The sequence below is a fragment of the Stegostoma tigrinum genome, chromosome 25, assembly GCF_030684315.1.
Source record: "Stegostoma tigrinum isolate sSteTig4 chromosome 25, sSteTig4.hap1, whole genome shotgun sequence".
Taxonomy (NCBI): domain Eukaryota; kingdom Metazoa; phylum Chordata; class Chondrichthyes; order Orectolobiformes; family Stegostomatidae; genus Stegostoma; species Stegostoma tigrinum.
In genome coordinates this window covers 26,776,748-26,800,911 of record NC_081378.1, presented here as the reverse complement: position 1 = coordinate 26,800,911, position 24,164 = coordinate 26,776,748, and the positions used below count along the sequence as shown (strand labels likewise).

Genomic DNA, 24,164 nt, shown 5'->3' with positions numbered 1-24,164 from the left:
CTCTCGATCCTCTCATGTGTAGTAACTGTTTCTCTGAATCCAGACCTGTCCTGATTTGAGAATTTCTTTCAGATCTCCTGTTAGCCTTCCTCTCTCTCCAGGAGAACAATACCAGCATCTCTGATCTACCATCATAAATGAACTTTCACATTCTCTGGAAACATTTTTGTAAATCTCTCCTGCCCTCTTTCCAATGTGTTTACATCCCTTCCAAATTTTGGCACCCAGAACAGCGCACAGTGTTCCATGTGAAATCTGAACTCAGCATAACGCCCTTTGTTAACAAAGCCCAGGACATTGTGTGATTTATTAAAGGCACGGTGGCACTCCATGCATGCCCGGCCTTCCACCTTTCTGATGCCAGCCCTCTCGATCATGCAGTGCTAGACCATCATTTTGCTCTACGGACTATCAGCACTGCGGGAAGGCAACCGGCAGCAGGATTTCCCACTGAAGGCCTGAGTGGCAATGGGGGATAAGACCATCCAGGAGCTTTCCCACCCTGGTCTTAACTGCGGCAGTATCGAGAAGGTAGTGTGGTCCCTACTTTGTTACCCGATGCTACCAAAATTGATAAAGGGAAGGATCTAAAATTCCCCTATATTACCATTAATGTTGACCTAAGGCTGCATAGCGTCAACTGTTAGTGGACCTGCCATTGATTGCACTGTCAAAATGCGAGCATTCTTCCTCATGAGATATGATCTGACAGTACAGGCCATCGAAAAGACATCAAAAGAATCTTAAGTGATATGTATTAACCTGCTTGCCATTGCCGGCATTTCATTAGAATTTCATTCTACATTCCCTTGAAACCAACAGTGTGAGATCAGTATTAAATTCTGCTCAGTTCTGAGCTGATCCTTTTATTCATATTTGATCTTTCATTAAGATCCTTTTCTATCACATGGAATGATTATGTCTCTTCTGAAAACCATTGGAACCCGAACCTTTAAACATCTTAATTGTCTGAATGTTTGACTCTTTCCATTCTCTCTATTGCCACACTGGCAGACATCCATTCAGATTCTATTGGCCTAGTGCCTGAAATTCTGAGCCACAATCTTTAAAAATGATCGTCTCTTGCTGGCTTTTAAAACTTCTTTAAAAAGAACTTCTCTTTAAGGGCACTTTTGCCAATCGTCTCTTGATTCCTACTCAACATCTGACTATCATCATCAGCTCTTTAGTGTGCCACCATGAAAGCTTATATTTCTGAACCAAATCCTCATTCAATCCAGGATAAGCTGCTCAAGGATGGAAGCAGTGATTTTTTTTTAAGAAAAGAAACAAGTTGATTTTTAATTTCAGCATAGATAAAATATTGTTTTATATTTAATACATTAGAGTCACTAAAGTAACTATTCAGTCTGAGGTTTTTGCATCATGTTTTAGGAAATCATATTTAAACATGATGATTGTGGAACAAAAGTGCATCCTGCAATTAATATTTAACCATAAACAAGTAGGGAAATATTAGGGTCATGTTCTTCCTGCTGGAGGGAGAAATGTGTTTTAGATTACACTGTTTGACATAATTAAGTGGAATTGATGTTTGATGAATGGATATAATTATATTACGTATTGATTCAGTTGCAGCAATATTTACTTTATTGTTGTTTTTCATAATTTTACTTTTTAGAGAGCTAGTCTTGGTTCAGTTTGGAAACTTGAAAAATATCTTGGGAAGGGGTCTCGTGGGCAATGGTGAAAAATTTGGGAGAATGGTGCGAGAGGTCAAGTGAGGCCTTTCTCAACAGCGAAATCAATAAGTTGCATTTTCCGGTTAAGTTTAAGACAAGAATCTCTCTAGTGACTGGCAAGAGATCTATTAATGGTATTATTGCTCATTATCACCCTCATATTTTCTTTTTTGCACCTGATTAGTATGCTCTCTTCTGTTCTTCCACCTGCCAGATAGAATCTAGGCACTGACATGGAATTCAGAAAGGTTTCTTAGTGACTGCAGTGTGACTGTTCTGAGGAAGGGTCACCAGACCCAAAACGTTAACTCTGTTTTCTCCTTCACAAATGCCACCAGACCTGCTGAGCTTTTTCAGCAACTTTGTTTTTCAGTGAGACTTTATTGTGTAAGTGACTGGTACACGTTGCAGGTGTGAGATTAAGGAAGCATGGTGATGTACAGTGACAGGTCTACCCCCAATTGATTGATCACGGCTGACAGTCCTACCAAGATGCCTGGCTTTGAGTCTGCAATAAACATCAATCCTAGACTGGAATGCTGCGCGCATCCAGGTAGGCTCAAAGTGAGTGAGTGCTAAAAGAGTGAGCGAGCAGCCCTGAGATGCAACCTGGGTCCAATGCCTGAACTGGGTGCCTGCCCCTGTGTGCTAAATGTTGTTGCTGCAGCATTACAATGCTAGTTGCTGGTGCACTGCAAATTTTAGCATTCTGTAAGAAAATTATAAATGTGTCATGATGATATTGATGCCAGTGCATGTCAAATGCCAGTAGTCATAGACATAGGGTGTGTGTGGTCACTGCTCATTGGATACACTCTGAAATGTTGGTGCCGGCTGTCTAACATGGACGGCTGAAGGAGCAAGCAGAGAATACTTGCCAGAATATAGTGAAACTCAGCCCTTGGACTTTGGAAAATATTCATGTCTTACAGGCCATATAGCTGAAATAGTTGCCGGAACCAGACTGGCAGGGCATAAGTTGCAACATTAAGAGCAATTGTGAATCTTGAGCTTGCACAGGCAGGCAGCGAGGGTGTGGCAGCAATCTTCTCAGTGGCAGCCTCTCAGTTTGGCATAGCCTAGTTCACTGGGTTAGCAGTTCTGCAGTACTGCTAATACATGTGGCCAATGCTAAGGCTGCACCCTTGCAAAGAAGGTGACAGGCTCTGGTGATTGGAATGATAAATGCCGGGGCTCCATCCTTCAAACATAGAACTTCTGAATATAATAGCCAACCTCCATCTAAGGAAACCACTGGGAGGCCACCTGTAAGCAACTGGTGGCCTCCTCAGTCATAGCTTGTGGGGTTGGGGAGCATGGGGGCTGCTTTTACCAGGCCTACAAATTGCACACCTGCTGCCTTTCCTGCTACCCTTGGCAGGAGCATGTTGGCAAGCTCCCCCAACCATGGCTCCCAACAATTTCCTATTCTTGCTACCTCCAAGCCTGCTGCTCAGGGCTTATGCAGTATGTCAGTACAAGTTGTCTGCCATGATGTGGGTTGACAGAGTTTCAGTTCTTACCCATTACTTACCACAATTTCTGTTATAACCAGTTCAGAGGGACCGTCACATTAAATGTAATTTGCTTCTCGTAAAGAAAGAAGTAATTTAAAAGTCCATTCAACTGGGCAATGCAGAACATTCATGGCAAGGGTTCAGGTAGACGAGTAGCTCTTTTTGCTGAGGTATTGTGAAAGGGTAGAAAAATCGGAAGACTTGCATTTATAAAGCACTTTTCATGAGCACTGGACATCTCAAAGTGCTTTACAGCTCATGAAAAGTCTTTGAAGCTTGACCATTGTTGTGGTATTAAATGTGGCATCAAATTGCTGAAAACTTCCAGAAACGGTGATGTGGGAATTAGAATAATCTGCTTTTGTGATGTTTGATCGGGGGATAAATATTCACAAGTGCACAAGGAATAACTCCCCAGTTTTTTTTGAAATAGTGCATGGGATCTTTCATGCCCACTTAAAAGGATTTGAGTTTAACATCTCATCTGAAAGACAGCAACTCCAACAATGAAGCACTGTGTCAGTTCTCCACAGGAACATCAACATTGATATTTTTGCTCAAGTGCTGTAGTAGAACTTGAAGATTGGAAAAATAAACTATAGGACCAGTAGAGAATAACTTGTAAAATAAAAGAAACAAAAGAAATGAATAGATTACAAGTTTAATTTACTTAAAAATTAGGGTCTATAACAAAGACCAGGGCTGAGATTATTTAACAGCAGAGGAGAAGTGAATGTGGGGTAGATGGTTAATCATCATAAAGGAAAGAGTTCAGAGCAATAACAATACAGGTTACATTACATGGGATAGTTATCATTTTTCCTGAGTTTAAGTTGAATTTTGTAGGGCCTGAAGCTGCAAAGACTTGCATTGTGAGAGAAATGACAGATTTTATGCTTCTTTTCTAATACTTTCATTTTTTTTCCAGGCAAAACTGATCTGATCAATAACTTGTTACTTGATGCTGGATTTACAAGTGAACTTGTAACAAACTATTGGACAAAACAAAATCCGTAAGTTCTGACTTTCCATTTCATGTCACTTGTAATAGAGTTGACTGTTTCATTTTCTTTAGCAAGCTTCTGTCTACGCCATAGGCATGCATTTACACATTAAGACATGAAAAGTTGCATCTTAGGGAGCTGTGTATTACAGAAATTAAACTATGGTGTGGTGCAAAGCTTTATAATATGATACTTTCACGAGTGGAACAGATTGAGTAAATCACCTGTAACTGGTGTGAATTTTATTTCAGTAATGTAAATGATTACTTGAAAGAATGAATTTCAGTGGCTGAGGTGCTTAAGTATGAGGAGGGCACAGATTATATCTGTGTTCGAGAAATTGAACCAGGCTTGTTAATTTAAGCAGTTTGATACGTTACCTTGTGAGGAATAATTATTAAATGCATGTTAGATACTTAGAAAATTATACACTACAATTTTTTAAAAAAAGATTTGCTTTTGTTGTAATGTTGCAGCTAACTTAAACTTTCAGACAGCTGCCTGCTGGTATTATGTTGTATCAGCTAGCTGGACTCTGTTGCCCTAAGATGGATTTGTTCCACATCCCCTTTTAGGTTGGGCTCTCCGGGCCCTGTTTAGACAAGATGTGGTTTATGGCAAATGCCTGATCTTCTCTGATCATAGATGCTTAAGCAAACTCAGGCCTGGTTAGTACTTGGATGGGAGACTGCCTGGGAATACCAGGTGCATTCAGTTTGTGTGGTTAGAGGTTTTCTCAGATGTTTAGCAAGTCATGCGAAGAATGCTGTAATTGTGCATTCAATCCCAATACTGCTAGCTTTGTATTTTCATATTTCGATGAGGTTTTGAGGCTGTGGCATCTCTTTCCTTCCCCATCTCTGTGCGATTGAGACTTACGGGGATGCCATGAGCTGTTCAACGCTTTTTCTTTTCCCCACTGGTGCTTCCATGCTCAAGATGCCTCTGTCAAAAGACCTGATACATCTATCTTCCAAGGAGGAAAAGAAGAAACACAAGAAGAAATGTTTGATGCAGAGCTCCAACTCCTACTTCATGGATGTCAAATGTCCTAGTTGCTGCAAAATTGCAACAGTGTTCAGGCTCATACAGCCTGCTGTGTTGTGTGTCAGGTGCTCCATTGTACTTTGCCACCAGTGGAAAGGCTAGGCTAACAGACAGATGTTCCTTCAGAAGAAAACAGCCTAAAATGAAAGCTGGCATCTCAGGATGGGTGAGACTACCTGCACTGCTGGGCATCAGTGAACTAGTTGAGGAATACTGATTCGCTTCTGTGAGATTTGGTTGGCAGAAGGAAGGCTGTGTAGCTGGGGTGAGTCTGTGAACTTATCACTGCCCCACAGCCTTAGCTATTGAGTTTATAGAAACTTGTTTAGACATCCTGCTAGTTTCAAGTTATTTGTTAGAATTATCAAATAACATGTTGTAACATAAAAAAAACATGTAGTTTATTCCATGATAGCAATCGGGTATGAGTTACTTCTTTGTGATAAACGTTGTCACTAAGGGTATGAGGATCTCCTTTGAGATCTAGATGTGTTCTCCCACTAAATACCTTTTTGAAATCATTATACTGGTTGGAGCTTAATGTACTCCTTAGTATTAATCCTCTCAGAACCTATTATGTGACACACCTATCATTTTGTAGTTTACGAAAGTGAGGGTGATCTATATATTTAACTCCCAGCCCAATCAGAGTATGCATTGGCATCAAGTCATCAAGCTGCTACAAAATGATCATAAATTTCTTACAGGAATACATTGGCACCAGAATGCAGTGCAATACTGCTTTGTACTTTATATTGTTTTAAATTAACTTCCGTTGATTCACATAAATTGGTATTATCGAGAACCATCATTACATTTTGAAATCCGTACAGCTGGCAGCAAGTTCCATTAAATGAAGAATATTTAAATGTTCTTTGACTTCTTTTGGGCAAACAGACTTATGAAGGATGACATTCACATTAAAGATATTGTTTTGGTATGATTGTACTTTTGATTCCTTTCAAAACTATATTGAAACAGGACAAATGAAGTCAATTTCTATTAGATTTACTGAATTTCAGTTCCACTAATTTTGTACATCTGTTTAGTCAATAGTTGCGCATTTATTTTTACTGGTGCCAACTTCAGATCAATTTCAGGAAACCAAACTATTTACACAGTAGTTATTGTTTTCTTTCACCATGTCATGCTGACATTATTTCCTTATAATTCAGAAACAAATGTAAATAGAAACACATGTAAAACAGAGAGATAATGAATATATATCCAGGTCAAAATCTAATTAAATGTTACATTTTTGGTTTGGACATTTCTTCCAATCAACCTTGGGTCTTTTCATTTACTGTTATGAACTGTAAATAACTTCTGCTGCGATTTCTTTTTAAAAGTGAAAAGTGAAGAAATGTGTTTGCTGAGCTTTATAAAACCTGTTGTCAACAAAGTGGGAATAAGTGTATTCAACATTATTAAATTGATGTTTGCAAAACTGTAGATTGGACATTTAATTAACTGAAACTTTACTTGTATTTTCAGTAGACAGGAATTCTGCTGCTGGTCTTAGGTGATTTTCCTTAGCTAAGGATAATGTGTATGTTTTAGACCAGCTCTCTTGTCATTGCCCATGAGTGACAATTATGCCTGGGAGTCAATGATTGGTTTGATGGTACCAAAGCATGTGCAGTCAATCATCCTGTGACACTGTGGATAGAATGGATCCGTTTAAAGAGTCCTGACTTGTCTGCATAAAACACACAACATATATTCAATTCTTATATTGATTCATGTTTAACATTTAACATCTCAAGCTAACTGCCATGATAGTTCAACCCCTGCTCAATTAAACCTGAAACACTGACATTTTACCCACTTTGTCTATCCTTTATCATCCAACTGGGTGAATACCTGTTCCAATGCATTCCAAAGTGGGAATTGGGACCCCCAAGTGGGCTCCTGAGTTCTGAGGTAACAGTGGCTGCCAGGAGTTCTGTCTGAACTATACCAGCTGATCTCTTGCTCTAACAGGCCCCTGCCATCATGGTTGCCCTATCCTGCTGTTACCCTTCTCACTGAATTTTCAAGCCTTGACATGTGGTCACATTGTGGCAGCCTGCCCTATTGTTCCTTTCAGCTCTGTTCCTTCCAGATAATCCTCCTCCTCCACTTTTCTCCATCTCAGATCACACCTTCAACCTCAATCTAGGATGATCTGAAAGGTGCCTTTCTTTCTTCCTGTTACAGCCCTTGTTATCTCCTAGCTTAATCTCCAGAGAAAGCTGGCAACTGGGATTAGGCTCAATAGTACTTTTTGCAAGTAGAAGGGTCCAAAGTTGTTGTGTGCAGTAATGTTGCTGTGTTTCTCCATTCCGACCTCTGTGTTGCCGTCTGTTTTTCTTGTACAACTTGCCCCTTATCAAAGGTATAAGTTGCAAATTGAGTAAATGAGTGAAGAAATCTTGTGTCGGAAAGACACATAACAACCTACATAAAGAAGGCTACAGACGTGAGGTAAAGGGGAAAAGAGTGACAGAGAATATGTAGGACGCTTAAAGAGGAACAAAATGTAGCAGACAAATAAAAGGGAGAGGAACAACCAAGATTGGAACAAGGCGCTCAGTTTTATAATTCAAAGATTCTGTCTTTACCTTTACATTTCCACTGTGAGTTCAAACATCGCTGTCGATTACAAAAACTGCCCATCTCAACTTTCCTAGTTGTAACCACATCCAATGGGGAGGGACTGTATATTCACTGTGTGACGAGATGGTTCTGTTATAAATGTAATATAAGAATTTAAAATGGAAAATAATGACAAACAATGTGCTTTGACATATTATTTTTATTAAATACTGAGCAAAGTATTCAGTCTAGCTATTATTGTACATGTTCTCTTCAGGATGCTTGTTAGCTGAGCTATGTCTTTCCTATAATGTCATAATACAATATCAAAACAGATCAATTCTAACATAGATCTGCTGCTATTTTCCTTGAAGAGTCGTAACTAACATTATGCCTTTTTAGTAGAATTTTCGCCGTTGAAAAATGTTTGATTGAAGAAATCTTAGAAGCACCAGTTACCACATGAATATTTAGATTTACTTTGTGCTTACCGAGTAACAGACTACTTATACAAAATCTCTGATACCAAATTTCAAAAGCAAGCCATTGTAACTCTCATGAAACCCCACAGTTTAGTATTTTTCATCATGGTGTCAGGAAGAAATTACATAGCGATGTAAGCGCAGCCCAATCCATCATAGAAACCAACCTTCCTTCCATTGATACCATTTAAAGTTCCTGCTACCTTGGGAAAGCAGCCAACAAAATCAAAGATCCCTCCCACCTTGGTTATACTCTCTTTCACTTCCTTCGATCAGATAGAAAATACAGACGTTTGAAAGCATGGACCAACAAATTGAAGAACAGCTTCCTCCCCACAGTTATCAGTCTTAAGAACGGACCTCTCATATATTAGAGTTGATTTTTCTGTGCACCTTCTCTGTAGCTGTAACACTATATTCTACATTCTGTTCTATTACCCTGATGTATTTATGTTAGGTCTGATTTGTCTGCTTAATGTGCAAAGCAATATTTTTCACTGTAACTCGGTACATGTGACAGTAATAAATCAAATCCAGTCAAAGGTTTGGAATCCGGCCAGCCAAATATGAGTGAATGGATTGAAATTTAACACATCTCCCATCGTTTATACCTCAGTAACACTGGATGCAGTGGACACCTGTTTTACCTTGGTAACTGTTTTTTTTAAACAGTTAGCTTTTAGAAGACTGATTTCTTCAGAGTAGCCCATCTTGACGAGGTAGACTGATTCAGGGAAACTGCTGCTATAATTTACCAGTCAGCTTTTGTAATTTGTCTGAAGTTTTTGCCAGGCCCACACTGAAATGTGATCTAGTGATTTGCTTGTCCTCCACCCCGGCCTCATCCTCAACACAAGGCGTGCACTCCTGGCACCATGACAGGCCTTAGTACCTAGATGATATTTTGTTGGATTTCAATGCAAGATGTGGCCAAGGATTAGGGGTCTGTGTGGGTCCCCTTGAACAATAATATGACACCATATCAACGTTCGTGAAGTCTGGCCCTCCATTTAAAAAGGAAAATGAGTTTCCACACAGTGGCAAAAATTAGACTGACAGTGCATGTGAGAGAATTCTGTGCTTCTACTCGAGTCAAGTAACTTTTCTTTGTAAAATAGGGCTGGAGTTCTTGCAAGATTTGTTGCAACTGATGGAGGAATTACAAGGATTTACCCCAAAAGGTAGGACCTTTGCACTGAAGGAGGCATGTCCTTGGATCTGTTGTTCATTCATTGCAGCTAATTACAAGTCAGTTGAGAATTTGAGACTGATTCTGTGGTGAGGGTGGGGGAGCTGTGGAAAAGTGGGTTCAACGCACCGGCGGTGAGGATGAGGTGAGTCCAGTGCATGGAGGGTGGGTGGGGAGGTCTACAAGAAAGGAAGGAAAATGAGAAGCTTTGGCTATGCTTTTGAAAAATGTGGGGAATGGGGGTGCTGTGCACCCATGTGGGTTATTCTGATAGATGGCTGGATCCAGAAGGATGGTGTAAATTTCCCTAATTTCCTAGATCCATCCATGCCACTTGAATTTACTCTCCCCTCATGGATGTATCCTCACCATGTTGATCTATCTTTCCCTCCTCACTTCTGTACTCACTTGTACGATCCACCCTTGTGCCTTGGATCAATGATCTCCTCTCGGTACATACCTCACCTTGTGACTCTGACATTGCAGCCTGGAACTACCTACCTAGATCACTTTGTCAATCCTGAGGTTCAGAAAACCCTGGGTGACCACAATTAAATTTGATAATTGAAATAACATCAAGTGTTGCAAATTATTTTCTAATTTACCAGCCCACTCCTCGGTGCAGGCTGATCACCTGCACTCTTATCAAATTCAAAGCAGCTTGAGGTTGAATTTGGGTCAGAAGGCTGATCCTTAAGATTTTAAGCTACCCAACATTAACTTGCCTTCTCTCCTTAAAAAAATCTATTGATAAATAACAAATCCTCGCCACTAGCATAACATCCATTATAAACTCACTGGATAACTTATGAATAGTGATTGCTAATCAATACCATAAATAAGTTATAAAATAAGTGATGATTTGGGCACTTGAACCAACATACCTCACATTATATTTACGAATGAATCTGATTTAAAAAATACACTAACCAATTGGATTTAGCGATATATACAAATAGGTTTGCTACATAGTCAGCTGTTTCTGGAGGGAGTGTACTTAGCCACTTAGTTAATCATGAATATGAAGTGAAGAAGCTAAGAACTGAAGAAATCATCTTGCAAAATATCATTGCATTATGTGTATTGTTTAAATTGCATCCTATTATTCTCATTTTTGGATTTCCCAGCATTGCAGACTCAATAATGTCTGGCATTCAGGAACCTACTGAAGGTTGACATTGCACTGTGCAAAACTAAAAACAAACACATTAATCCTTTTAACTTTTATGGGGGTTAGTGTTTAATTGTAGTGTTTAAACTGAGTCAAAATCCTGGAACTCCCCCACCCCTCCCTCCACCTCCTGCACTGTGGGTACATCTACACCAGAGAGATGACTTGTTTGAGAAAGTGTTTCATCACCACCTTCTTGAGTAATCAGAGATGGCAACAAATACTGGCCCAACCAGCAAAACCCATATTCCAAGAACAAATAAAGAAAGAAAATGATTTAACCCAGTGATGAGAATTTCAGTGCATTTGACCTGCAGTTTAATTGAGAACTGTATTTTACTTGCAATATTCTATTTGCCTTTCATAACTTCTGTAGAACAGTTTCATTATGTTGCTCACAGGTGGATTTAAATTTAAAAAGCAGATTCCACATTTCTGAAATATTATTTGTTTTTTAGTGCCGCGGAAGAATGGACAGAAAACCCAGAGACATATGAAGCAAGTTACTACAAAAGGAGCCTAAACAATAATCTGTACATCTTCACCGCACCTTATATCAACAGTATGTTCAGAGTGCTTTATTCAAAAGGGAATCTATACCAGTGACCGAAATTGATTTTAACAACCGGGTCTTACATTTTCCAAGCCTGCCCCCTGTTCGAAGCTGCTGGAAATGCTGTTCGGGTTGTGAGTAGGAGTGGAAATTGGTGTGGGAGCCAGGGGCCAAAGGGAACACACCCCAACATATGGCTCAGAGGGTTTTGTGGCACACTGACTGTTCACTGGGGCCTATAGATGGTTGCAAGCTGAGTTCCAACATTTCTGTTTCATGTACAAAGGGAATTTCCTTAAGTCTGGTCCCTTCTAATTTTGCCTGCGCAGCTACTCGTGGTGATTTAAAGGGACCAATTGTGGTTGGCTTGTGTGGGGACTTTTGAGTTGTTGTAACGTCATGCACCTGAGAGGAAATGTTGGGGAACATTCCTCTTGACCGCGGCAGTTCCATATTCCAGGAATATTTCTTGCCTTACATTGACCCTGTCAGACTTCCCACAACAGTACTCGTAGTTGACTAAGCAGGCCTCCCAAAAAGTGGAACCTATAAACGATGCAACAGGGGAATTAGTAACAGGGAAAAGGGATATGGTAGACAATTTAAATTAATAATTTATGTTGGTCTTTACAGAGGAAAACATTGTAAATGCCCCTCAGATAACAGAGAAGTATGGCTAGTGGGAGGAAAGTCCCGATCATGAAGGACAAAGTATGTGATAAACTAATGGATCTGAAGGCAGATATGTTGCCAGGACCAGATGGACTGCATTCAAGGGTTTTAAAGGAATTGCCTAGAGAGATAATGGAGACACTGTTTGAAATATTCCAGAATCATTGGATTCTGGGAGGGTTCCAACAGATTTGAAAAATGCTGACATGACACCCTCTTGTTTAAGAATGAAGGGAGACAGAAAACAGTAAACTATGGGCCAGTTGCTTAAAATCAGTTATTGGGTAAATGCTACAGACAATTATTATGGAAGAAATAGCAGGACATTGAGAAAAGCTGAAAGCAATCAAGCAGAGTCAACATGGTTTCATGTAAACAAAATCACATGTTACAAATTAACGAGTTATTTAAGGAGATAACATGCAGAATTGATAAAGGGGAACTGATAGATGTAGTATACATGGATTTCCATAAGGCATTCAACAAGCTGCCACAGAAAAGATTATCGCACAAGGTAGGATCTCACCATATTGTGGGTAATAGCATGGATTGAGGGTTGATTGACACACAGAAGATCAAGAGTTAAGATTAATGAATTGTTTTCAGGTTGGAAAGATGTAACTAGTGGAGTGCCACAAGAGTCAATAGAATCTTAATTATTTATGATCTATACTAATGCCTTGAAGCAGTGGGCAGAGTATAATTTATCCATATTTGCTAGTGATCCAGAAACAAAGAGAGCATGTTATGATGAGGACATAAATAATCTACAAGGGAATAAAGATTAGTTGAGCCAGTGGGCAGAACCCCGACAGTTGGATTTTAATGGAGGAAAATGTCAGGTCATGCTGTTTGGAAGGAAGAATCAAAAGACAGACTATTTCTTAAATGGCTAAAGACTCCAAAAACATGCAGCACACATTTAGTCTACTCAATCTGATTCTCATAGTAATAAATCAGATTGGTTGTAAAACTACAGAATGCACAGTAAACACTAGTGATTGAGACCAGAGCAAGATTTTAATGCACGCAAATCTCATTAATTTACGTAGAGTTAAAACCGAGCCCTTAGGCTAGAGGTAAATGGATATGGGGACAGAGCAAACTCATGGGATCAAGAGCAATGTTCTTATGGTGGATTAGTGCTAACAAGGATTTGTTAAATGAAAAGGAATGTTTTCCTGTTTTAATTTCAAAGCAGTCCAATAATTCATTTGTTTGCATAAGGCATAATGGTGTTCCTGAAAAACAGTAGACTTGTGTTTGAACATTTCTAAGCCATCCTGAAGTGTAGCAGCAACAAACACTAACATGTGAAACTGTCACTTGTTCTGTATGAAAATGCACCAGCCAATTTGCATACACTTCTGAAAAGAAGGAATGAGATTAGCAATCACCTAATCAGCTTTAGAGGCATAGATTGAAGGTTGATGTTGGCTGTGTGGTTCTATGACCTTATATTGCTATTGAAAGTTTTTGTATCCACCTGACACTCAAGAAGGACCTCAAGCCAGAAGGCAAAATCCACAACAATAACTAAACCTACAAGTAATATAGTAAAGTATCAGTTTATATTATGTGTTCAAGGCATGCACTGTCATTCAAATCCACAGCCTTCGTAATCTGCAATCTACTTAGATAAACTCTAATCAAAACTCCTACAGATAAGCCATTGATCATTTCAAATCTTTCACCTGCTTGCATTTCTGGTCTGAGCCTCCTTTTTGAATGGACCCATATCTCTGATAATTAAGCTTCTTGCTCTGCCATTCTACACTACAACTCAGTCATATATACTGAAGCCAAATCAAACTATTTTTTAGAACAAGTGTTAACAAATGACCGCCAGTGAGACGATTGAGATGCCTTCATTTAATTTAGCTCTTTGATGGAGTAGAAACCTAAATGCAGAGCATTTTGACTTCCTATCCATTAGATGCAGGCCTTTCTGGAGATGCCCATATTTTTAGAATGAATAAAATAGATGATGATATTCCTTAATTACTATTCATTGACCCTGGATAAACTGTACATGGACATGAAGCTCAGTTCAAATGCACTTCATAGTTCATTTTTTGAGTGATGTTCATTCAGAGATAGCAAGAACTGCAGATGCTGGTGTCAGAGATAACGCAGCAGGCCAGGCAGCATCAGAGCAGCAGGAAAGTTGACATTTCAGGTCAGGATACTTCTTCAGAAATTGTGGGTCCGGGTGGGTGGAAAGGGAGCTGCGAAATAAATAGAGAGGAGGGGTGGGGCTGGGAAACGTAGGTGGGATGGTGATGGAGAGTGCAGCTAGGGAGTGGTGGGGATTGGCCAGTGAGGTGGGAGGACTGGATAGGTGGGAGAGAAGATAGACAAATTGTGTCAGGTCAAGGAGGCGGGGATGACAGGGAGGGTTGGACATGGGATGAGGCTGTGGGTGGGAAAAGTTTAAAATTGGTGACTTCCATGTTTAGGGGCTATTGGGCTGTAGGCTCCCGAGGCAGAATATGGGGTCTGCTCCTCCAGTCTCTGGGTGGCGTTATTGTGACACTGGAGGAGGCCCAGGATGGACATGTCACCCAGGAAATTGCCCAGTTCACATTTGTAAAATGACTGCTTGGCATTAGCACTGAAAGCTCCTGGCACCTGTCATATTCACCAACAAAAGGTAGCACTAGCATGTGAAGGAAGAGACTGAGTTTGGGGACATGATAAGGATTCAGTACTCTTCAAGGTCACCAACTTAGGTGCATTACAGCAATGAGGCTTAATTTGGCACATTCCTGTCCTGACACAGCAGGCTAATAGCAGCTTGAGTGGACTTCAGAATCCTCAGTTAGTGTAAAGATACAGGCTGCAAGGAATTGTTGATTCTTTTAACTGTTTGAGGATGGGGTTGTCACTGGTAATTATTTAGTCCCCATTCCATAGCTGAGTGGCTTGTTCAGGTATCCAGGAGAGTAGTTAGCCACGTCACTGTGGAAACCAGACCCAGTAAGGGTGACAGGATACCTTCCCTAAATGAAGCTTGATTTTTATAATCATGATCACTGATATGAGCATTTTAATCTGGGTTTTGAATTCCCCAACCACTGTAATGAAATTTTTTAATTCAAGTCTCTGGATAATTAGTTCAGGCCTCTGGATTAGTAGCCCAATAAAATTCCACAATGCTACCATCCCTGGTGTGTCTTCACAAAGCCTTCTCTCTGTATATCGAGTGACCGAACAAAATGCAAAGCTGAGCGTTCTCCCTACTGTCTCATCGAACGGGCAACACAGGATCTGCGTTTACTATAACCAGAAACCATTTATCATGGAGAGCCCTTTGAAACCCAGCAATGTAATAAGGTAAGAAACTTGGTATGATAGATGATTGCCTTTTGTTCTCCTGGAAATTAAACCTTCCTGAGTTTGGACAAAGAAGACTATGCATCCCAATAAAGCCTGAATAGATCAGGTTTAGAATGTTGTCCCGTGTTGATTTTGGTCATGAGCTAATTGTTGTCAGTAGCTGGTGAACAAAATTGCTGACCATTTGCTGGCCAGGGTGCTTTTAAGCAACAGCAGTAAGTATTTCAGACTAAGGAAGGACTGGTGTTGTTTTTTCTGTTCTCCACCAAACAAACATAGAAAGTGAGCAGTTCAAAATATAATTCCAACATGGGTTTACATGTTAATTTTCAGCCTGTCAATAATTTTCTGTAGTTGTGGTATTTCCCCAAAGCTTTTTACAGCTTCGCAAAAATATTTTAGCCTGTTCTGTAATATTGGCCACTCTTAACATTTTATTGTTCAGTTAGCATCTGGGCACTAAAATATTATTTTGCACTTGATGAAACACAGTGCCCGAAGGGTAAAATCCCACAGTATCACCACACGGCTGTTGGTCATTATTATGGTTATACGTTCTTTTATTCTTGTTTCAGAAACTTGGGATGGAATACAGAGCAGTGCAGAGTCTGGCATTATGGTGAGCAAAGCTGTCGAAATTAAAATTGATGGCAAACTTTTGAAACCTGCAGGTAGGTTGATGATTTCTCACTGCTCATGAACACATTGTTTATGTAACATCTGAGGCCTTCACAAGGGCACGGAGGAATAGTATAGTACCCGGTTTTGGAATTGCTTAATTGCACAATTGCTTAATTGTGTTCTTCTTTTCTGTTAATATTGTCTGGAACAATAGGTTTGTTATAAGATTTTGAAGTGAGCTTCAACTTTAATTGTCAGACCTAAATTAATTACAATCGTAGAATGATTTTGAGAGCCAATCTAAAAGTTTATTAGTTCTGATAATTCAATACTGATTCCAGGTTTAGATATGTTTTCACAAGTTTTATAGAATTTATTAAGTTCACAGTAACATAAACAGACAGATGATTTGCAGACCATCAACTTTCAGATGACATTGAAGATCTTGGTTGATTGGGCACTGGTCTCCTGTTTTATTCCCTTGGCTAGAGTTATAAAGTCTTAGAGAGCTATAGCACAGAAAAGGACTCTTCAGCCAATTGCATCTTCTTGTTCTTCAGTCTTACTTCTTGTGTATTGAACCTCTCAAATCAAAGCCTATCACTTGTGCAAAGGCATATTTAACTCTAAATGCTTACTACCGCATAATTAGTTCATGGTTAATCTTGGATTTCTTGATAGTCTATGTTAATTCCTGACTGGTTTCTTTAAAAGCAATGCTCATTTTAGTGACATCACTTCAGACTGTGTCCTTATTCATTCTTTGATATGCCAGTTATTTTATAAGATCATCCCTTTTCTAATAACTTAGCCACCTTAGCCTAGCTTGGCAATTCCATGCACCTTTACCAAGATAAGGTGGTAGAAATAAGCACATTGTACGTCCACCTAGAGAACATAATGTCACAATCTAATGATTAACCATCACCCCAAATGTCCAACTTGATATATCTGAATGCTCTCCAAATCCTATTTTTTTTAATATAAGAACTGTGTGGCTATACAATTGGTATTCATCCCTGAGACAAATTACAGTTGAAAATAACTGTACAAATTTATACAGCAAGGCAGTCACATACTTTAAATAGCAAATTTGAAATACAGCCGTGTCATTCTGTAAAAGCATTTTTAACCCCTAAGCATTCTCACTTGTGTTAGCCTATGTTTACATTTGCCTGAGCCATACAACATCAACCACAAACCTTACTTCAGGCCTGCATATAGGGCTTTTGTCCCTACAGAAGTTTACAACTGACCATAGTCAAATATAGTCACTCCCTCACTTGCTTAATTAAATCAAAATTATTGTAATAGAATTCAATCCTACAGTGTCAAGAGGGTTACTGCACAGTACAGCCCATACTGGAATTTGTAAATGTTTACTGCAAGAAACATACATAGGAAAGATGTTTGCATTTGTACCCTGTGTCAGCCCAGTAGAAGGACTCTTTGCAGCCTGCAGATATGCACAAATGGATAACAGAAGGTTTTGTGTGGTCTCCTAACTGTAAGAAATAGACTGCATTTCTTTTTCATCAGACGTTATGATGTGCCAATGCAGTTGATGGGACTTGAACATTGACATACTGTTTGAAAGAGAGGGATATTACTACTACACCAGAACAGCTCCTTTATATTAAAACAATTAAAATACCTGTTTGGATACGTTATGACACACCTAGAGGAAGCTGGGATTTGAACCCAGATCTTCAGATCCAGAGTTATGAACACTACCACTCCACTACAACAGCTCCAAGAGAAATAGTTTGTATATGGGCATGTCAAGTAGCAGCAATGGTAGACCATTCGGCATGCCAAGACTGCTCCTTCATTCAATGTGATCATGGCTTGGCTGCTCTATTTGTATCTTGAATTCCACATTCCTATCTAATCCCAATAACCTTCAATTTCTTTTCCTAACAAGCGATACGGTGCCAGGGACTCAGGTTCAATTCCAGCTTTGAATAACTGACTGTGTGGAGTTTGCACATTCTCCCTGTGTCTGTGTGGGTTTCCTCCAAGTGCTCCAATTTCCTCCCGTAGTTGGAATGATGGGCAAGTTAGGTGGATTGGCCATGGGGAAGTGCAGGTGAAATGGATTATCCACGGAGAATGCAGTGTTACAGGGACTGCGGAGAGGTTGAGTCTGGGTGAAATACTGTTCAAAGGGTTAGTGTGGACTCATTAGGACAAATGGTCTGCGTCCACACTGTGTAAAGGTCAGAAATGCATGCAAATGTAAATAATCTCCAGATTTCCCTGCAGCCAAAAGGAAAACCAGCAAAACTTCAAAATAGAGCTCCAGTATCTTAATTTCCAAACATCACTTTTTATAAACTGGAACGCTTCAAGCTCACAAATGAAGTGCTAAAAATAGCTAACCATAGCTTCCCCTTCTTAACACACCAAAGGATAAAATTCCAGACTAAAGTTATACATTGTTCTTGACATAATAGAGCATGCAGGAAAATAAACCAAGTAGAAAGAGAAGAAAAAAGTAACAATTGCAACTGGCTCCCCTTTGCTGTCACTGATCGATATATTTCTGATTGGATTGCAGTTGTTGGAGTAAAGCTTGATGTAACTGCCTGGATGGAGAACTTCACCAAAGTAGCAAGTAAGAGTAAGGTAAGAAAATTAAAGTATCAAATCCTAGAGTTAGCACAGAGGTTGAGCTGCAGATGGTGCAGATTGCTGTCTTAATTTTGAAGTCCTTTGGAAAAAACATATTACTGAAATTGTGCATAATTGTACAATTTATTGTCACACCATACTTGTCAATGGTGAGAGACAGTAGGAACTGCCAATTTTGGAGAATCTGCGATAACAAGGTGTCGAGCTGGATGAACACTACAGGCCAGGCAGCATCAGAGGAGCAGGAAAGCTGACATTTCAGGTCTGAAGAAGAGTCTAACTTTCCTGCTCCTCTGATGCTTGACCTGCTGTGTTCATCCAGCTCTACATCTTGTTTTGTTGATTATCATATTTCTTGTCTTCAGTTGCGATATCATCTTGCCATTACCCAAGTCATATTTTTAAACTGTGCCTGGACAGGGTTGTATGATCTATTTCCACTCAGTGAAGGTGGAATATGGGGCTACACTGAGATTTCATATAGTTGTAACTCGACATTTAATTTCGAGCAGGAGGGATATTCTGCCTGCTAAGGGATGCTTGAGAAATCTCCCTTGACATTATTTCAAATGCTTTGTCAGAACTTAGATCAGTCAATCACTGTATTTTTTTCTTTTGAAAGCCTGAAAGTTTCTCCAGAATAAGGTGGATCACCCTTGCTTTAATAACTGCAGCAGAATCTCTGTTTTAGGATTGGGATGAGAAGGGAACTTATTCTATTCCATATACACTGATTGGATGAACATCTAGTAATTTCAGGGTCTAACATTTTCTGTGATCTTGTAATTAAGATAAAACTTCTCTTACTCGCTCAAATTGCAACACTTAATTCGTCCCGCTTCCATGTTTCACCAAAATACCTGTTCATTTACTTCCCCTTTATCTAATATGCGGCTCAGTCTTTTTGCCTTTCTCCCTTCCTGCCAAAACTAAACACTATTTCTCCCTCCCTCTCCACTCTGGCCTTTACCCACCCACTCTCCAACCTTCATCCCAATCATTGACAGGTGTACTGTTCAATCCTCCTTAAATCCTTCTCCCTAAAGCCCAAATGCAGATTAAAGTTAGAAAATATGTTTTATGTGTCTTAAATATAAATTGCAAAGATTCTTTGCATGTATTAATCATGTGCTTTTATTGTAGTGTTATGGTGAAATCTGTGACTGCACAAAGAATAGCAAGGTAAGACTTCAGCACATCTGTATGTTAGATCTGAGAAGCCACATATATTTCAGCTTTCTTTATATAAAAGTGGAGGATCTAAATGTGAGATAATGAAATGTGAGGCTGGATGAACACAGCAGGCCCAGCAGCATCTCAGGAGCACAAAAGCTGACGTTTCGGGCCTAGACCCTTCATCAGAGAGGGGGATGGGGAGAGGGAACTGGAATAAATAGGGAGGGGAAGGCGGACCGAAGATGGAGAGAAAAGAAGATAGGTAGAGAGGAGAGTACAGGTGAGGAGGTAGGGAGGGGATTGGTCAGTCCAGGGAAGACGGACAGGTCAAGGAGGTGGGATGAGGTTGGTAGGTAGGAGATGGAGGTGCGGCTTGGGGTGGGAGGAAGGGATGGGTGAGAGGAAGAACAGGTTAGGGAGGCAGAGACAGGTTGGACTGGTTTTGGGATGCAGTGGGTGGAGGGGAAGAGCTGGGCTGGTTGTGTGGTGCAGTGGGGGTAGGGGATGAACTGGGCTGGTTTTGGGATGCGGTGGGGGAAGGGGAGATTTTGAAGCTGGTGAAGTCCACATTGATACCATTAGGCTGCAGGGTTCCCAAGCGGAATATGAGTTGCTGTTCCTGCAACCTTCGGGTGGCATCATTGTGGCACTGCAGGAGGCCCATGATGGACATGTCATCTAAAGAATGGGACGGGGAGTGGAAATGGTTTGCGACTGGGAGGTGCAGTCGTTTATTGCGAACCGAGCGGAGGTGTTCTGCAAAGCGGTCCCCAAGCCTCCGGAGGCTTGGGGACCGCTTTGCAGAACACCTCCGCTCGGTTCGCAATAAACGACTGCACCTCCCAGTCGCAAACCATTTCCACTCCCCGTCCCATTCTTTAGATGACATGTCCATCATGGGCCTCCTGCAGTGCCACAATGATGCCACCCGAAGGTTGCAGGAACAGCAACTCATATTCCGCTTGGGAACCTTGCAGCCCAATGGTATCAATGTGGACTTCACCAGCTTCAAAATCTCCCCTTCCCCCACCGCATCCCAAAACCAGCCCAGTTCGTCCCCTACCCCCACTGCACCACACAACCAGCCCAGCTCTTCCCCTCCACCCACTGCATCCCAAAACCAGTCCAACCTGTCTCTGCCTCCCTAACCTGTTCTTCCTCTCACCCATCCCTAACCTCATCCCACCTCCTTGACCTGTCCATCTTCCCTGGACTGACCTATCCTCTCCCTACCTCCTCACCTGTACTCTCCTCTCTACCTATCTTCTTTTCTCTCCATCTTCGGTCCGCCTCCCCCTCCCTATTTATTCCAGTTCCCTCTCCCCATCCCTCTCTCTGATGAAGGGTCTAGGCTCGAAACGTCAGCTTTTGTGCTCCTGAGATGCTGCTGGGCCTGCTGTATTCATCCAGCCTCACATTTCATTATCTTGGATTCTCCAGCATCTGCAGTTCCCATTATCACTGATCTAAATGTGAGTTGTGCAAAAGGCAGTTTCGAGTTAATCCTGAAGCCAATCTGGCCTGATTCAAAAATCAGCTAGTGCAAATTGAATGTACTGAGCCTCATGCATGATCCTCTTAGATTAAACACAGCAGTGTTTATTAATATTCCTGTCAGAATATTAGTATCAGAATACATTTAGGCATGAGCATTTTGAATGTGCAATCACAACTTCAAGCATTATTTGATTTTTTTAAATTCAGTTGTTCTATATTTCAACACATTAAGTTTGTTAAGCATAATGTTGTGGTAGAATTTCTCAACTAATTAGATTGATAAAATGGAAAAAAAAAATCTCATTTGAATTTAAATTTCTATTCAAGTTAGATAATATATAAAATATTCACTTTAGAGTAATGCCGAATGAAATTCTTTGGACAATCTCAATTTACTGAATGAAAGTCCACAGCACAAATTTCATGTAAACTATTGACTAAAACTGTTGTACAGTTAACGAGAGAACTGTACCTGAAGAATGAAAAGTGGCCTTTAAAAAGTGTACCTGAACTAGATAGTTGTATATTTGTACAGTTAAGATCAACCATTTTTGCTGGTGTTTTCTCTGCAGCATTTTGACTGTGTTATATTGGATGACGGTGGGTTCCTGCTTATGTCAAACCAGGATGAATATATTGGAAAGGTAAATATTATTAAGCACTTAAGCCTTGAATAATTTTAATACTTCGAATTAAGACAAATCATTGACCACAGCATAAAACTGCTCTTCATTCAACACCAATTAACACTTCTTTATAACAACAATCCTATAGGATGCAACAAGCATGATTTGTGTGGGAAATGAATATATCTCTCTAGCTATAGTAAGGATATTTTCTGAGACTCATTGGATAAGTGTGAATCATTGCATCAATCAAATGGAATAGTTGACAAAATAGTGATGGACACCGTTAGTGACAACAATGTCTATTCATATTGCACTTTTAACACAGACCCAGGCTACTCCAAAAGAAATGTTATAGCATGAATGATTAATAGGTAGCCACTGAAATTTCAGAGTAGGTGGCTACAAGATTGGTCATAAAAATAATTTTTTAAGAAGTCTTAAAGGAAGAAACCAAGATCAATCAGTTCAGGGTAGAAATTCGAAGTTGTGAATTTGTGAATATCTTGGAAACTGCAGGCAGGCCCATAATAGACACAGCAATTAAAGCAGGGATGCCAAGAGACCACTGTTAGATGGGTTCAGATAGTTCAGAATGTTGTTGGACTGGAGGAGTTCAGGAGGGTCCAGATCATGGAGTGATTTGAAAATCAGAATGAAAATGTAAACAGTGGATTGGTTGACTGCTGCCAATGTACATCAGAAAGTGCTGTGGTGATCGGAGAACATAGGGCTAATTGCAAAAGCAAAATTTAGATGACTTCAATATTATGGAGCAAGTTGGCAGGTAGTCTGTCGGGAATACATTACAGTAGAGCAGTCTTGAGGTAACCACGGGATGGTTGATGGTTTTAGTAGTGGATCAGCTGAGGCAGGGTTAGAGTTGGGTGATGTTATGGAGGAGGAAATAGGAAGTCTTGGTGGAAGCAAGGATATGTGTCAGAAGTTCAACTTGGGGTCAAATTTGAACAACTTGTTGGACCCTCAGGCAGCTGCTATGGGAAAATGCTGCAGCCAGCGCCTGAGGAACAGTTTGGAGCGGAAAGGGAGTATGGTTGTAGTCCCCAGAAGGCACCACAGCTGAAGGTCAGGTTTTTTTTGGCAGTTCGTGAACAATATTCATACTCTTGCTGCAGAAAGGGAACTGGCTCACGCATTTTCTGATTAGCCTACTTCACTTCTTCAAAAGACTTCAGCTTTGACCATTCTACATGCAACTCCATTGTCGTAGCTCAAAATTTAATTGAGGTTGTAAATTTATGGTAGGATTTTGGCACTAGCTGCATAGTTGAAACTGAGTGAGTGAATTGTTAATGTAACTTGAGAACTTGATCCTGCCAAGATCCAACAGCCTAGATATATTAATGAACTGTGAAGCACATGCACCAAGGGTATCTGCTCAGAGTCAGTGAGGCCCTTCTTTATTTATGCATCTCAAGTCCCGATTGCAACATTTTAACTGAAGCATGCATGGGAAGGCAACATGGTTTTCTAGCAGGTGAAGGCTAGTCAGCACTTGCTAGGAAGTTGAAGAGATTGAGGACTGACAAGTCACAGTTAGACTCCTTTCTCAGGGATGAGAATCTCAGGAGATGCCCCTGAAATTTGATTATGCTGCCTGTGCTCTGTAGGCAGTGAACTTTCATACTGGTCATTATCAGCTGCATGCTTCCGACATCCTGCCCGTTACATCAAATACACAAGGCTTCATTTCAGCCTGTGCAGGTGAGTTTCAAATTCAATTAGCTGTCCACCCAGGCAAAACCCATCCACGATTAAAACATAGATTGATTAGTTGACTCTGAAGGATTTGCTTCAAGAAAGGATAGGCCCTTGGGGCTACCTTGAATTGGAACAGTTGTTATTTTATATACAAACAAAGAAGCCAAGCTACAAAGTTACGTACCTCGCTATAAAGTTTCCTTGGAAGCCATTTCAAAGCAATATCTAATATTTATAACATCTTTTGTTAATGTATCCAATTGCATTAAACATTCGTACAAAATAATTTGTGTCTAATTTGTCCATCCAGAACTTCCTTGAGAATTCTCGTGATCAGTCACCAAACTTTACAGTTTATCAGGAGTTTCCAAGGATCTCGCAGCATATTTCCATTCTGTTAAATTCCCAGCAGTCAGTTTAAAACTCTGGTGTAAGCTGTAGGTCAAACAGTTTTAACAATTCCCATTGCTGCTTCAGATTGGCAAGTTCTTCGGTGAGATTGATCCAAGCCTGATGAGACGCCTTCTGAACACATCGCTATATGCCTTTAACAAGTCCTATGATTTTCAGTCTGTGTGTGATCCAGAAACAGAGACAAAAGCAGCAGCTGGGCTTCGCTCAGTCTTTGTTGTAA

The 24,164-nt window shown here is 40.3% G+C and overlaps 1 protein-coding gene and 1 pseudogene across 10 annotated transcripts in view; both read left to right on the top strand.

Moving 5' to 3' along the window:
- LOC125463260 (voltage-dependent calcium channel subunit alpha-2/delta-1) overlaps positions 1 to 24,164 on the top strand; it is a 617,517-nt gene that overhangs the window by 556,628 nt on the left and 36,725 nt on the right. For all 10 annotated transcript variants that reach the window (XM_059654605.1, XM_059654607.1, XM_048554305.2 and 7 more), the window contains 8 exons: positions 4,149 to 4,233; positions 9,449 to 9,511; positions 11,149 to 11,252; positions 15,830 to 15,925; positions 18,436 to 18,503; positions 19,653 to 19,691; positions 21,755 to 21,826; positions 24,008 to 24,160. In XM_059654605.1, coding sequence (XP_059510588.1) covers positions 4,149 to 4,233; positions 9,449 to 9,511; positions 11,149 to 11,252; positions 15,830 to 15,925; positions 18,436 to 18,503; positions 19,653 to 19,691; positions 21,755 to 21,826; positions 24,008 to 24,160 — 680 coding nt within the window. The remainder of the gene's footprint in view (positions 1 to 4,148; positions 4,234 to 9,448; positions 9,512 to 11,148; positions 11,253 to 15,829; positions 15,926 to 18,435; positions 18,504 to 19,652; positions 19,692 to 21,754; positions 21,827 to 24,007; positions 24,161 to 24,164) is intronic.
- LOC125463386 (small ribosomal subunit protein eS27-like) lies at positions 5,158 to 5,488 on the top strand (annotated as a pseudogene).